Source organism: Lotus japonicus, chromosome 6 (assembly GCF_012489685.1).
Source record: "Lotus japonicus ecotype B-129 chromosome 6, LjGifu_v1.2".
Classification (NCBI taxonomy): domain Eukaryota; kingdom Viridiplantae; phylum Streptophyta; class Magnoliopsida; order Fabales; family Fabaceae; genus Lotus; species Lotus japonicus.
In genome coordinates, this window is record NC_080046.1 from 42620673 (window position 1) to 42635187 (window position 14515).

Below are 14515 nucleotides of genomic sequence, written 5' to 3' on the forward strand. Positions count from 1 at the left end.
ATCTTCAGATCCTCTGATCTTCAGATCCTCTGATCTTCAGATCCTCTGACGAATATATCTTCTGGTGTCAGAATCAGAACCTGTTTGTCAAAACACTCAAGACAAACATTAGAGTATCATAATTGTTCATCCACAAATAAATACTTGTTATCATCAAAACATAGAGTTGTACCACATGACCAAATCTTGATCTTACACCAAGGATCCTTCCACGAACCTCATCAAGATCCTTGTTTAGTCCCAATAGGAACTTGTAAATTCTCTCTTTTCCGACCAGGTCCTTGTATTTCTTCTGATCCTCCGTACAACACCATTTAACTTCTTCATATATGTCCAGTTGCTGCCAATGTCTGTTGAGTATGTTAAAATACTCAGTAACTGAGGATTCTCCCTGTCGAAGGTCATGGAGTATGCTTTTTATCTCAAACACAGCAGATGTATTGTCGACATCTGAGTACGTCTCCTTCACTGCATCCCATATATCTTTTGCAGTGTCATAGAACATGAAATTTTCACCAATTTCATTTGTCATGGTGTTGAGCAGCCATGTCATCACTTGGCTGTTCTCAAGTTGCCATTTTTGAAGATTGGTGTCCCCTTTCTCAGGACACTTGGAATCTCCTGTGATGTAGCCTTCTCTTCCTTTTCCTTGGAGGAAGATCGTGACTGACCTTACCCATTGGTTATAGTTCTGGCCATTCAACTTATGACCAGTGATAAGGTGAGTAAGCCCGTCGTGTGAGCTGGTCGGAAATGATCCAGCCTCCGCCTTGAGTGACTCATCAGATTTTTGGTCTCCCATGGCTTGACGGTGCTAGGTTAGGGATGGTTCAGATCGCGCTCTGATACCATGCGGAAAATGTATGATATTATATTGATAGGTAAAATGATACATGAGCAGTATTTATAGAATACAAATGACTAAAGACCTGGGCACTATTCTAGCCTAAAAATCAGGGAAAATATTCTCTCTATGAATGCTAATAACATTAACATAAAAGTCCTAATTAGTTGTACAAATCAGACTCTAATTATTCTAATTAGTGTGCTAATTAATTGCATTTGACTTTCAACACTAACAATGAGAATTAAACCCCCTTTACCATGTTTAACAAATAAAGTATGGTCTGAAGGACTTTTGACAAACTCTTCTCTCAGAAAATAGGCTTCTATCCTGCTATACCAGGCTCTTGGAGCCTGCTTTAACCCATAAAGAGCCTTACGAAGCTTATACACTTTTTCCTCCTCACCTTTCTTCTGATACCCCAGTGGTAGTTCAACATAGACAACCTCTTTCAGCTCTCCATGAAGAAACGCACTCTTCACATCAAGCTGGAAAACAAACCAACCATTTATTGCAGCAAGAGCAAGTATTGTTCTAATAGTATCCCACCTTGCGACCGGAGCAAAAACTTATGTAAAATCCACACCACGCTGTTGAGCATAGCCCTTAGCAACAAGTCTTGCCTTATACTTTTCAACCTCTACTTTCTCATTGAACTTAGTCTTAAAAATCCACTTCACCCCTATGCTCTTACAACCTGATGGAAGGAAAACAAACGTCCAAGTGTTATTTCTTGCAATAGCTTCCATTTCCATATCCATAGCTTTTCTCCATTTCTCATGTTTCACTGCTTCTTCAAAAAAAATTGGATCTGCAACTGGAGAGAAAACTGACAAGTTAAAGTCTTCCTCATCCAAATCATCTCCACTAATTTGGCGGTGATGTGCTTCGTTTCCTTCTTGAACTTGCCTCTGGTGCATCACCATCCTGATGCAATTCTCCAGCAGTAGTAGAAGGTGAGGGTTCTGGTGAGTTCTGCTCATAAGTCTCTCCCTGAATAGTCTGTTCTGTAACAGCTTCAGGAATCAAAGTAGTACTAGAATTTTTGTCCTCCTCATCTCCAAGATCAACCAGATCAGACTGCTTCACCATTTTATTGTTCCAGTCCCATTTCTCAGACTCACTGAACACCACATCCCTGCTAATAATGATCTTACCTTCATTGGGTTCATAGAGTCTATAAGCTTTATGTAAGACCCAAGTTTTTAGCTTAGAATAAATTAGTGAAATTTCTTATTCACGAATAAGTTCGATGTAACGTGAAGTAAGAAAACTGGATAAACGTTTATTAAATGGAATAAATGTATGGAGAAGATATTTCACGAGAAGGTTAAGGACAAGATTCGAATCGACGGAACTTATGACGCAAGTATTATTCGTTTACGCCTAGGACAAAAACCCTAGGAAAAGATTAATTTATACCCTTGGAACACTATAGGAATAAATTCCAAAAATCTTCAAGAGGAATATAAGAATTTCTCTTATTCCTTTCCATAACAAGCGTTTCGATACGAAACCCTGGAATGCATGAAGGTCAAATTCCGATACTCGGAAGTTTTCCGAAACTAAATCACTGCTAGTTCAAGAAACCTAAAATCAACGGACGATGAAGACTTTTTCTATTCGGAGCTTCAAATGAAGATTCCACACGCGTACACCCATTTCTTTCGATGTTTCCAATCTTTCTTCAGAAGGAAGTTTCTGCATCTAACATTCACTGCAAAAAGTAGTTTTTCGGGTAAATTAGATTTACACCGACTTTGGGTCGTTTGCTTTAATTCCAAGAAACCTCTTTTGAGTTTTGAAATTCTATCGCCAAAACCTATCTTAGAATTCACAGAGGATGGCACAGGAGAAATCGGAATCGCGAAATTTTCATTTTTCCACATTTTCCAAAACCTATAAATAGCTTGAAAAATGAAAAAAAAAAAATCAAAAACGTCACAAAACACAGACACACGGCCGTGAGCAAGGAGGAGGAGAGGAGGAGAAGTGATTTTTGTCGATTCTTGCCTGATCGTCCCACAGCTCGTTGCTACGCGTAGGCCTCGAGGTACTGATGCTTTTCCTTACCTCTGATCGTAAATTCTGTCGCTTTTCTCTATGTTTTTCTGTGCTCAAAGTTTTGAGCTTTTTGTAAAACTGTCCAAATAACTTGATTTATCTGTCTAAACTTATTCCCTGCGTGCCCCTGAGCATGTTTAGCGGATTACATTTTGCCGAATGTCGCTGAAAGGCCGCCAAGTTTCGATTCTGCTCAAAATACCCATTTTGGGCTAAAGTTCCGTCCTTTGGGCTTAAAACTCTCAACTGAGCTTAGCGTTAGTAGGATTAGTCGTCATAATCGTCGTTGGTGTCGACCCCATCTAATTTGTTTTTCGAAATTCTGATTTTGAGTTTCCGAGCTAAAAATATTGACCAAAATACCCCTGCGACAATTTTCGACCCGATAATTTTGCTGAGAGTTTCTCTGGCCTAGATATCGCCTAAGAATACCTAGGAATCGATTTAGGTCGAAGAAAAAGTTCGGAAACCCTATTTTTGAGAGTGGCCGAAACCTATTTGCTAGGGTACCGTGTCCAAAAATAATTTTTGGGTCTCTATGACCTGAGCTATAGCGTAGCTCTTTCCGTTGTAAAAATTTTGGCTCCAGTTTCGTGTCATTCCGAATTCTGTAGCTCGAGTTATGCTCGTTTTAGCGAACGAAGTCTCCGTTGTCAATTTGTGCCTAAATAGGAACTCTGAAGCTTTAGAGGCTTCTTTACGATTTCGATTAGTATTAGTAGATCGTGTTGCTCCTAGTGAAGCTTGTGTTGATGATTGTGTTTTCTTTGTTCTAGGTTCACAACTTCCATGCCCAACTTCTACTCACGAAGGTAAGGGTAACTCAGTTTTAGCGTGTCCTTGAGTCTTGCCTGTTTTTATCGCACTGCATGTGTTTGAGATGAAGAAGTTTATATTGATTGGAATTGGATTATGATTATTATGCTTGCAATGTTGTATGCTTGCTTATGTTGACTATTTCTGAGGCTTGTGCCAAATGTTTTCTGAAGGCCCCGGCCGAGTAAACTTATTGAGACATGTGTCTCCGTTTTCTGAGAGGCTTCGACCGTTTACTGGTTTCTGTCATTGAGTTGAGTTGACGTATGCTTGTTGATATTAAGAGTAGCATAGGGTTATTCTGTCTTGATTATTGGATTTGAAATTGTTGATATATATTTGTGCATATGCGTTGTTGGATTGTACTGTGTGGCCTTCGTGGCGTTATTAAGTGGCGATGAGGAGGTGTGGTCCTATCATTGTCCCGTCTTGTGAGACGCTAAGTGGCGATCAGGAGGTGTGGTCCTATGATTGTCCCGTCTTGTGAGACGTTATAAGTGGCGATCAGAGGTGTGGTCCTATGATTGTCTCGTCTTGTGAGACGTTATAAGTGGCGATCAGGAGGTGTGGTCCTATGATTGTCCCGTCTTGTGAGACGTTATAAGTGGCGATGAGGAGGTGTGGTCCTATCATCGTCCCGTCTTTTGAGACGTTATTGATTGACTCATATTGTTGGTTTTATTGTCATCTGATATGTTAAGTGGTTGATAGCTGAGTTAATCTATATTGTTGAGGATTGTCGATATCTGATTTGACGTTATATTGATGAAGTTTTTGATATCTGATTTGTTGTTATATTGTTGAGGATTATTGATATCTGATTTGTCGTTATATTGTTGAGGATTATTGATATCCGAATTGAGGTTATATTGTTGAGGATTTTGATGTCTGATTTGATGTTATATGATAAGTTGTTGATATATGAGTATAGTTATGTTGCTGGTTTATTTACCATGATAGGTAATTAAATTTGAATTGCATGATTTTCTCTTTCATACATGGTAATTGCATGGAGTTAACCCTTTCTATTTGCTACTTGTTGTTTGGGCGCTTAACGCTATTAGGCGATGAAGAGCCTTCTGGCGATGCTTAGCCATGCTGAGATGGAGGAGGGATAGTAACTGGCGGAGCAAGGATGGAAGAAGCTATATAGTTTCCTCTTAGTGGTTTATGCTTTGAGTCTACTTCGCTACCTGAAAACTCTGTTACTAAAACCCTGTTTTCGCCACTGTTTAAGTGTGCGTACTTATTTTGGAAACTTGCTTATGATGATGTAAGACACTATTATTATTATGTCGGGAACGGGTTGTTTAATTAAGATCATGATATGTATAAACTGTGTTTAGTTGTTTTGAAAAGGAAAAAAATATATATCGAGTTTTCTTAGGATTATGAAATAGTCCTTAGACATTTGTTAGGTTACTAATGTGACTCCTCAGTTGAGAAATTGGGGCGTTACACTTTAGACTCCTCACTAACCCCTAAATGTACACATTTAACACTTCTATCATCCAGCTTCTTCCTTGAATGCTCAGGAACATGAACATGAGCTACACGCCCAAATACTCTAAAGAAATGAACACTAGGTTTAGTTCCACTCCATCCTTCTTCTGGTGTGACATCCTTAACTGCAACTGTAAGACTTCTATTTTGAATGTACACTGCCCAGTTAAGTGTTTCCGGCCAGAACTCTTTGGGAACTTCCTTTTCTGACAACATGCTCCTTACCATGTTTAAGATAGTTCTGTTTTTCCTTTCAGCCACCCCATTCTGTTGTGGGGTGTAGGAAGCAGTCAACTGCCTCTTAATACCATGTTGAATGCAAAATTGATCAAAGTCCTTAGAATTGAACTTCCCTCCCCTGTCAGTTCTAAGACAACATATAACCTCACCACTTTCCTTTTCTGAGAAAGCCTTAAACCTTTTAAATACTTCTAAAGCAGAGGATTTTTCAGCCAAGAAGTAAACCCAAGTCTTTCTGCAGAAATCATCTATGAATGTAATGAAATATCTCTTGTTGTTATTGGATTCAGGCTTTATGGGGCCACAAATATCAGCATGAATGAGCTCAAGTCTCTTGGAAGCTCTCCAAGAACTCTTATGGGGAAAGGGTTCTCTATGTTGCTTACCCCTTGAACAGTCATAGCAAATTGTTCCAGAATCCTTTAGTGCAGGCAATCCCCTCACCATGGTTTTCTGAGATAAAATCTTCAAACCACTAATTCCGAGATGTCCATATCTTCTATGTCATAATTGGGTGACATCTTCACCAGCAATCTTATAACAGCTAGGAGTAATAACAATTGCCAGAATTGGATACATTCTATTTGAGGACCTTTTAGACTCCATAATAAGACCCTTATCTGAATGGTAAACCCTACACCATCCATTCTTAAAACTTATGTCTAATCCCCTTTCTTCTAATTGGCCTATACTCAGCAGGTTGTTTTTCAAATCAGGCATGAAATAAACCCCAGTCACAATCTGAACAATACCAATAATACGAAGTTTAACATTTCCCTTTCCTTTTACTGACATTTTTGAGTCATCACCAAGCTTAACAGTGGTTCTAAAATCCTCATCTAATTCAAAGAACCAATCTTTTACTCCACACATATGATTACTGCACCCAGAATCAAGATACCATACCTTTCCTCCTGATGATTGCTCCTCAATATCTGAGTTTGCCATAAGAAGAAGCTCCTCACTATCATCGTGAAATTCTGCATAATTGGCATTATCCTCCCAACTTGGGCATTCATACTGAAAATGTCCAAGTTTGTGACATTTGTAGCATTCAACACTCTCCTTGTTCCAGCTCCTGCCTCTTCCACGACCTCCTCTGAAAGATCTTCCTCTACCCCTTCCATGGTTCTGCCAGAACTGCCCGAATTTCCATAGCTGCCAGAATTTCCTGTATTTCCAGAACTTGTCATTCTTTGCTCATGAACAAGAAGGCTACTTTGCAATTCATCAATGGTGAGAGTACTCACGTTATTTGACTCTTCAATGGAGCACACAACATAGTTAAATTTCTGAGTCATAGACCGAAGAATCTTCTCTACAATAACGGTTTCTGACTGTGTATCACCTTGAATCTTCATTTTATTTGCAATTGCAAGAGTTCTTGCAAAGTAATCATTCACCGATTCTTCTTCTTTCATCCCAAGAACTTCGAATTCACGTCTAAGAGCTTGAAGTTGAGCCCTTCTAACCTTGTTGGAGCCATGAAACTTGGATTTCATCGAATCCCAGATTTCCTTCGTTGTGTCCTTGTGCAAGATGGTCTCCATGATTCTTCTTTCAATGGATTGAAAGAGGTAGTTCTTTGCCTTGAGATCCTTCAATTTTCCCTCTTCATGTGCCTTTGTGTGCTCTGGGGTTGGATTGGGCGGCAATGCTGGAATTCCATGCTCGATCAGACTCCAATATTCCTTCGACCTCATCAAATTCTCCATCAACATCGCCCAATGATCGTAATACCCATCGAATTTGGGAACCGCTGGTGGAATGAAATTGGAGTTATCTTTGTCTGCCATCGAAATTAGATCCTCACAACCTTGATTGTGCTTCGTCTTCACCTTCCTTACTCACAAGAATTGCGGTTCTTTGCGATCTTCTTCTTTTGGATCAGGCCCCCTTTTGGAGCTCTGATACCAACTGTGAGAGAATATGGAAACTCAACGATAAAACTGTTTCTACCAAAGTGTATTCTCTACTTCATTCATTCTGTACACAGTATTTATACAACAAACAATACACACTGCCACTTAAAGTGGCAACTTGCCAATACTAGTGGCGGATCCTAGCTAAGTCACAAGCCCACAAATTGGCCCAACTAAACTAACAGCTACAAGTAAAACTAACATTTCATTCTTCTAACAAATTATATAATCCAAATAATGAAAGAAACAATAAAAAAAATCCCATATGACAAATACAATTTGAAATCAACATAATTTCTTCAGATATGCACAAATCGACGAACAAAAATTGGAAACCCAAAAGCCATTAAAGGGAACCAATCATCGATCAAATACTCTATGAATTGCTGAGCACATAAGCCAGATATCGTCCCTGTACCGCAAACCAGATCTGTGCTATCTTAGATCAAGATAAAGATGTGAGCTTTCAAATGAAGAAACTCATGAAAACTCATATCTAAACCAAAAACCCAGAAAACCCCCATTCTCACTCTTTCCCCAGAAACCCAAACCTAGCTTTCCCTCTCCTGGATCTGAGTCGCTGAAGAACCACCACCATCATCGAGTCGTCTCTGCGCCGCGTCATCTTCTCCATCTCTGCCGCTACCTCCCGCGAGTTCCACCATTGAGCAAAGATCTGGGTTCTCGCACTTTCCCTCGATCTGGGGTCGAAAAGGATAACCCATGAAAACCCAGATCGAAGGAGATATAGAGGTGGATACAAGTGGAATTCGAGAACCAGAGGGAGAGGGAGAAGAGCGCGATGAGCTGTATAGGAGGAGGAAGAGGAGAAAGTCAGGGCTGGATGTTTTGGAAATAGGTTTCTAGTGAAAATGGTGGCTTGATGTTTTAATTTAGGGATTTTTAATTTGGGGAGTAGGTTTTTAATTTGGGGATTTTATGAATAGTGATGTTGATGTTTTATTTTCTGGATTTTAAGATGAGGATTATGAAGAAGATAATTGAAGAAGATGAAGATTCATGGTTTTCTGGGTTTCTATTTTTTTAACAAAATGGACAAAAAAAAGCCACCTGGCCTCGTTAATATTATGTGGCATTGTCACATGGGCCGACGTTACCCAGAGCTCCGGAGGGATGAAAACCAAATCTTGTGGCAAAGGTTATGGACTAAAACCCACTTTTGCTCCGGCGATGGACGAAAACCGAGCATTTGGTAAAGGTTAGGGACCAAAAACTTATTGAAGCCTAGATAATTCATAACTGTGATCGAACGAGTTCATTAATTTTTTGTTTACAAATTGATTGGTATACTCCCCCATCCCCATTGGATGGATACACAATTCAGAGATATAATTGATAATTGGAAAACGTTGGATAAACAAAATGAGTGTAGAAACACTAAGAAAAAAGATAAAAAGTTGATGTCATATACAATGTTTTTTTTTTTTGATAATTTGGAGGGTCTAAGACCCGATGTCATATACAATGTGACAAAGATGGAAAGAAAGAGATAGATAAAATATGTTGTAGATGGAGTGTCTCATGTTGTATTGTTTTATAATTGCTGACAATTTTTTTGACAAAATAATTGATAAAATGAGAAAAATAGGAAGCAAATAGAAAGTGTAGCATACCTGAATAAGTTGTACCACTAAAATCAATATATGAATAGAATAGGTGACTAAATATTTTTACTATTTTTTTGAAATACCCTCATACTTCTAATATTTGCAAAATAAACCTTTTTTATCAAGAAGATGAAATTGCATCCCTGAGAAATGTGCTTTTCCCATGAAATCCGCTGCACAACCAAGTCTCTCACGATCCCACATGCAGTGAGTGATATGTTAGTCACAATATGAACATATAACAGCACAATATCATATCATATATATCAAAAGGAGAATATAATTTAGTTCAAGCCAACTGTTGTGATGACACATCTCATGTCACACAACATATTTACTCATGTTGAACTATTAGTTCCACACTTCCACTTCTCCCCCGTTATAATCTCAATATGCTATGCATGATTGGGCCCACAATATCATCTAGGAACTCATAAGGAATCGTGGGTGCTCCATCGTTTGGTTAGTTAGGGCTTCGAGCGCTACGCTTAATCCTTGGTTAGTGAACTGCTAACTTTTGATGAGACATGAGCAACGGGAAAATGGAGCGGATCGCAATCGATTGGGCCCTTAGTTTAGTTGAATCGTCGTCATAATGACATCGGATTTGTAAAGTACCCTATCAGGTGGAGCGGATCGCAATCGGTTTTGTTGGGATTGTAGTCAGAAAATGATAGGACAAGAACTAGAAAGAGAGGGAAAAGGGAAGGAGAACATAGAGAATAGAGGAAAGAGAGGACATATCATTCATCAACATACCAATTACATAGTGTATACTACCTTATATAGCTAACTAGACTCCTAACCTAAATGCATGTGTAACAGAAAAATGGAGATTTGTTGGTTGCTGGCCCTTTGTGGTAGATTAGTGTGGAGCTTACCGCTTAAGTTTGGATCACCCTATAAGTTGGGTTGTTGTGTACGCAGTTCTTCACCCTTAAGCAGGATGCAAGAGTACTCAGCACGAATCTCTCGGATGACGCTCGGAGACGAAGCAGGGGCGAACACATTCAACAACCTACTGTTTGTGGGTACTGGGAGGTAGTCCATCTGACTATCGGAACATGTATTATCTCATGAGAGTTAGAGGCGTATGTATCTTGTTGATTGTCATTTTAGTACATCAATGACTATATCTAATTAAGAGCACTCTCCACCTGATATTATACAATCCTTGAGTTTCAAAACATTTAAGATATGGGTTAAATATGTTTCTAATCCTGACTTATAGACCCCAGTCTAAAATGGTCATTAAAAATCAATTCCTCTAAATTTTGTTTGATTTAAAAGTGTTTATGATGTGATGCCCTACTCTTGGTCTGCAGTTTTTGGATAGTTCTTTTCCCATCAGTTTTGCTTAAACTCCATCACCTGCTACGTTCTAGCTAATTGTCCACCCTCTACAAGTGATATGAAAAATATAACATGAAAATCGAACTGATTTTCTTTATTTCAAGAGGGAATCAATTGCCTCTTATTTTTCTTGCTCCATCACATGATACTAACTATCCAAATATCAGTCATGAACTGGTGTAATCTGAAAAGGAGGGCGATGCAATTCATTTTTATTGTTACCAAGGCATTGGTACCCTTGATGGAAGCAGAGGCAATTTAGAAGAAAAAAGAAAGAAAGGAAACGTTATGAAAGGAATGAAATTACATGAAACTTTCATGTCAATATCTAAATGAAAAGGCATATATCAACAGAAAAAATGGATTACAATTCGTGAAAAAGAAATTCTCACAACATAATGCAAGCATGATACATTGCAAAGGAAACGAATAAAAAAGCAAAATGTCTTGAATCACTCTCATTTACTCAGAGGTTTCATATTCCTCTACCAAGGAAAGACAGGTCCATTATTCTCTTCACTTGAGGATTGAAGCACCAAAGGCCAAAGCAGAAACTTAAACATATAATGTCATCATCATGAAAGCCTGCATGCATGGAGAATCTGAATTCTGCAGCACTATGCCTTCCTGCATATTTAAAGCACAATATCAGTAGTTGACAAAAAAAACTACAATATCAGTATATAACCAAAGAGAAAAGGTGAGACTGTGTATGATGAAAAGATAAATCCAAGTCCGTACTCCTTGAAGCCGAAAACAATGCTATATTTATTTATTTATTTGCTGAATAGACATTACCATTCATAATTTCTAACAAATGCTGAAAAGTAACATGCTGAATAAACCAAAAACCAAACAGAGAGAAGTACTAGAAATTATCTTGGGAATCAGATAAAACTTTCATGTTGAAGGCTAAACAGTTGACATTACTAACAACATCATTATGCAAATATCAGGAAGAAAAAACACACCTTTATTTCCAAAGTTGGACATTTTCTTCATGCCCAAGTTCGTTCAGCAATGCTCACAAAGGGCACCTGCTCTATGATCCATTGGAACTTTCCTATATCGCGATCAATGTTCTGCTCAAACTCTGGCATGTTCACAATGTGGAAAACTTGAAGCTTTTTTAAGTCATAGACATCAGAAGGCACCTCATAGAGTTCGGATATATTCACCAACTTTAACCTCTCCAGTGAACACAGTGCTCCTTCACCGATACTGATAGAATTCAAATTATACAAGCGCCTGAGTACTAACTGCTTCAGGCTCCGAAACCCCCCATCTGGAAAATGCAAAGTTTCACCATCATATGCATGGTACAGGATGCTGAGGTACTGCAAATTTGTCAGATCTTTCAGTGATTCCAAGGGATCATGAGTTAACATGGAGTGTGACAAGGACAACTTAACAAGTAAGTTGAGATTTCGAACCCAGTGTGGGAAATTGTTTAACCTCCCAGTAAGGCGAAGCTTCCTAAGTCGAGGTGCAGATACATGATGATGCAAATCAATGACCTCTTTTCCATTAACTGCAGTAATATATAGTTTCTCCAAGTGTTGCTTATTATTTATTGAGGAACATAGAGCACTTGTGTATTCTCCCTTCACATTGGTCAACCCCAGCATTCTTAACTCTGTAAGCCTTTCAAGCTCTTTTATCAGCTCAATCCCACCGTGATCCGCTTCGACTTCACGTAGAGTTTGTAAGGATTCTATGTCCCCAATGCCATTTTTTAGTTGAATCCCATACCCAACTCCCTTGGAGATATCATATGCTAGAAGGTGTCTTAGCTTTGTAAGCATGTTAATCTCTCTTGGCAACTCGCGCACCAGCGTTTGCCTTAGATCCAAGGTCTCTAGGTTGAGGAGCATACCAATGGATCCTGGAAGATTTTCTACCTTTGTATTTCTGAAGCTTAAATACCTCAAGAGGAACAAGTCCCCCAAATTTTTAGGAACTTGATGATACAGGGAAACATCTTCAAGATCAAGCACTTTTAGTAACCTGTGCCTTGAAGGGATACTTGTCACATAGGAATCTGGTAGTTCTTCATTTTTGAAAATATGCAGTGACCGAATGTTTGAGGTTTCAACACTTCCCATCCCATTGTTGCAACTGGATGCTATTGTGAGGCGACGAACCATTCCATCAAAGACTGGTTTCTTCTCATTTTCACTACTAGGGAAATGGCAAAAACTTAGATCTTGAATTTTATCAAGGATCATTTGTCGTACCAGGTCATGAACACGACAACTTCTAGTTTTTCCATCACTAGCTAATGAAGTCACTTGAACCAGGCTTCTGTGAATCAAGTCCGTTAAATATGTTTCTGCAGTTTCCTCCACTGTTTTCACCTTTTCATCTTTGACAAACCCTTCAGCTACCCACTGCCTAATCAGTCTATCAGCTTTGATTTCGTAGTCTTCAGGATATATCCCAAAGTACAAGAAGCACCATTTGAGGTAGTAAGGTAAATCATGATAACTCAAGCCTAAAATCTTTGTTATAACAGACAAATCAGGATTCTTCTCCAACTCGAAACTTAGAGTTTCATTAAACCTTTCCCATTGAAATGGATCTCTATCTTTACCAGATAAAAGACCGCCAATGGCCACAATTGCTAGAGGTAAATCATCACATTTTTCAACAATTTTAGCAGATACATCCAAAAGATTTTTGGGACAATCTCCATCAAATTCAAAGAACGCCTTCTTATAGAACAGCTCCAAAGATTTTATTCGACTTAAAGGTTGCAGCTGATGCACTAGAACAAGAGAAGATCTCTTGCATGACATAGCAACATCCATATTCCTGGTTGTGATTAATATCCTACTTCCTTTCTTATTATCTTTCAAAGCATATTCAATCACCTTCCAGAAATTTATGTCCCAAACATTATCAAACAAGATGAGATACCTCTTATCCTGCAAGTGCTTTGTCACTTCAGCTCTCAACGGCTCTCCTTCCATTGCCTGAGGAGGATCCTTGTTGCTTTCATTGCAAAACTGCTGCAACATGTCTCTCAACAAGCTATCTACATTGTAGGACTTGGACACCGTGATCGTCGCGTGGCAACGGAAGTGCTCAATGACCTCTTTAGTGTCATAGACTTTCTTAGCAAGAGTGGTTTTCCCCTGACCTCCCTGTCCCACCACAGAGATGACTGTGCGCTTTGCTTCTTCTCCCTCCACCAACCAACGAATCAATTCATCTCTTGGAGCTTCAAAGCCGACAACTTCAGCTTCATCTTTCAATGGATCCGGTTGAAGGTTGTTCAATGTGAGATTTTGAATTCCTGAAGAACTGTTCTGTCCTTGTTCTGAAGAAATTTGGATTTGAATGCCACTTTTATCACTTCCTTTCACCATTCCATCAACTTCTGATTTGATGTTCTGAATCTTGTAGGCTATCTGAAGGCGAAGCATCATGGTTTTGATGAAGCCAGCGGTGTCACGGGGGATTGTAGCACACCCGGGATCCCGAGGCCGATGCCCCTCACAGATGGAGTATTCATCAATGACATCTTCTATGAGAAAAGATGCTTCTCTGAGCTGCTTCACCCTTGTTTTGATCCCATCACGCGTGTGGTCTTCTTCAGCCTCAGCCATTCGAACTGCATCATTGATGAAGTCTTCAATGCTTTCAAGGTCACCTTTCATTTCTGCTACTCCTTTTGGAACACCCCTGATCATGTTGGCTGCTTCCTTTAACACTGGAAGCAGATGATCACGAGCCAGTGGGAGCAATTGCTCACGAGCCAAGGACACTACTTGATCACACATTTTGTTCTGGCAGTTCTGGCTAGCTCTGGTTTCTGCTAAGTGGTGAGATGAAGGGGAAGCTTTTTGTGCTTCAAGATCTTTATATCCTAAAGTCAATGACTCAATGGTGAGAGGAAGAAGACTTGAGTTTTCCAGGTCATTGTTTAATCATTATTCAGACTCAACTTGTCATTCTTAGTTGTTCCGAAAGAATAAATAAATAACATATGGAAGTTACTCCTTTGGCTGCTTACCCAAGAACATGGTCGTTCCTAAAACAAGTCAACTTTGATAATTAGTGTTTGGATCTACATTTTTTCAAGGTTTGTACTTCCTACCCTCCTCATAGCTTAGTGGGCATGTGAAATTCACACGGCATTT

The 14515-nt window shown here is 39.1% G+C and overlaps 1 protein-coding gene across 1 annotated transcript; it reads right to left on the reverse strand.

Moving 5' to 3' along the window:
- Window positions 1–10655: 10655 nt before the first annotated feature.
- LOC130724153 (disease resistance protein RPM1-like) lies at window positions 10656–14458 on the reverse strand. The gene is made up of 2 exons (XM_057575324.1): window positions 11342–14458; window positions 10656–10997 (listed from the first exon to the last, which is right to left on the reverse strand). The coding sequence occupies exon 1, from the start codon at window positions 14153–14155 to the stop codon at window positions 11369–11371; it is 2787 nt and encodes a 928-aa protein (XP_057431307.1). The 5' UTR covers window positions 14156–14458; the 3' UTR covers window positions 10656–10997; window positions 11342–11368.
- Window positions 14459–14515: the final 57 nt, after the last annotated feature.

Bases quoted from the DNA above. Each gene is read 5' to 3' on its own strand.
- LOC130724153 (XM_057575324.1), bottom strand. From the start codon at position 14,155: ATGTGTGATCAAGTAGTGTCCTTGGCTCGTGAGCAATTGCTCCCACTG.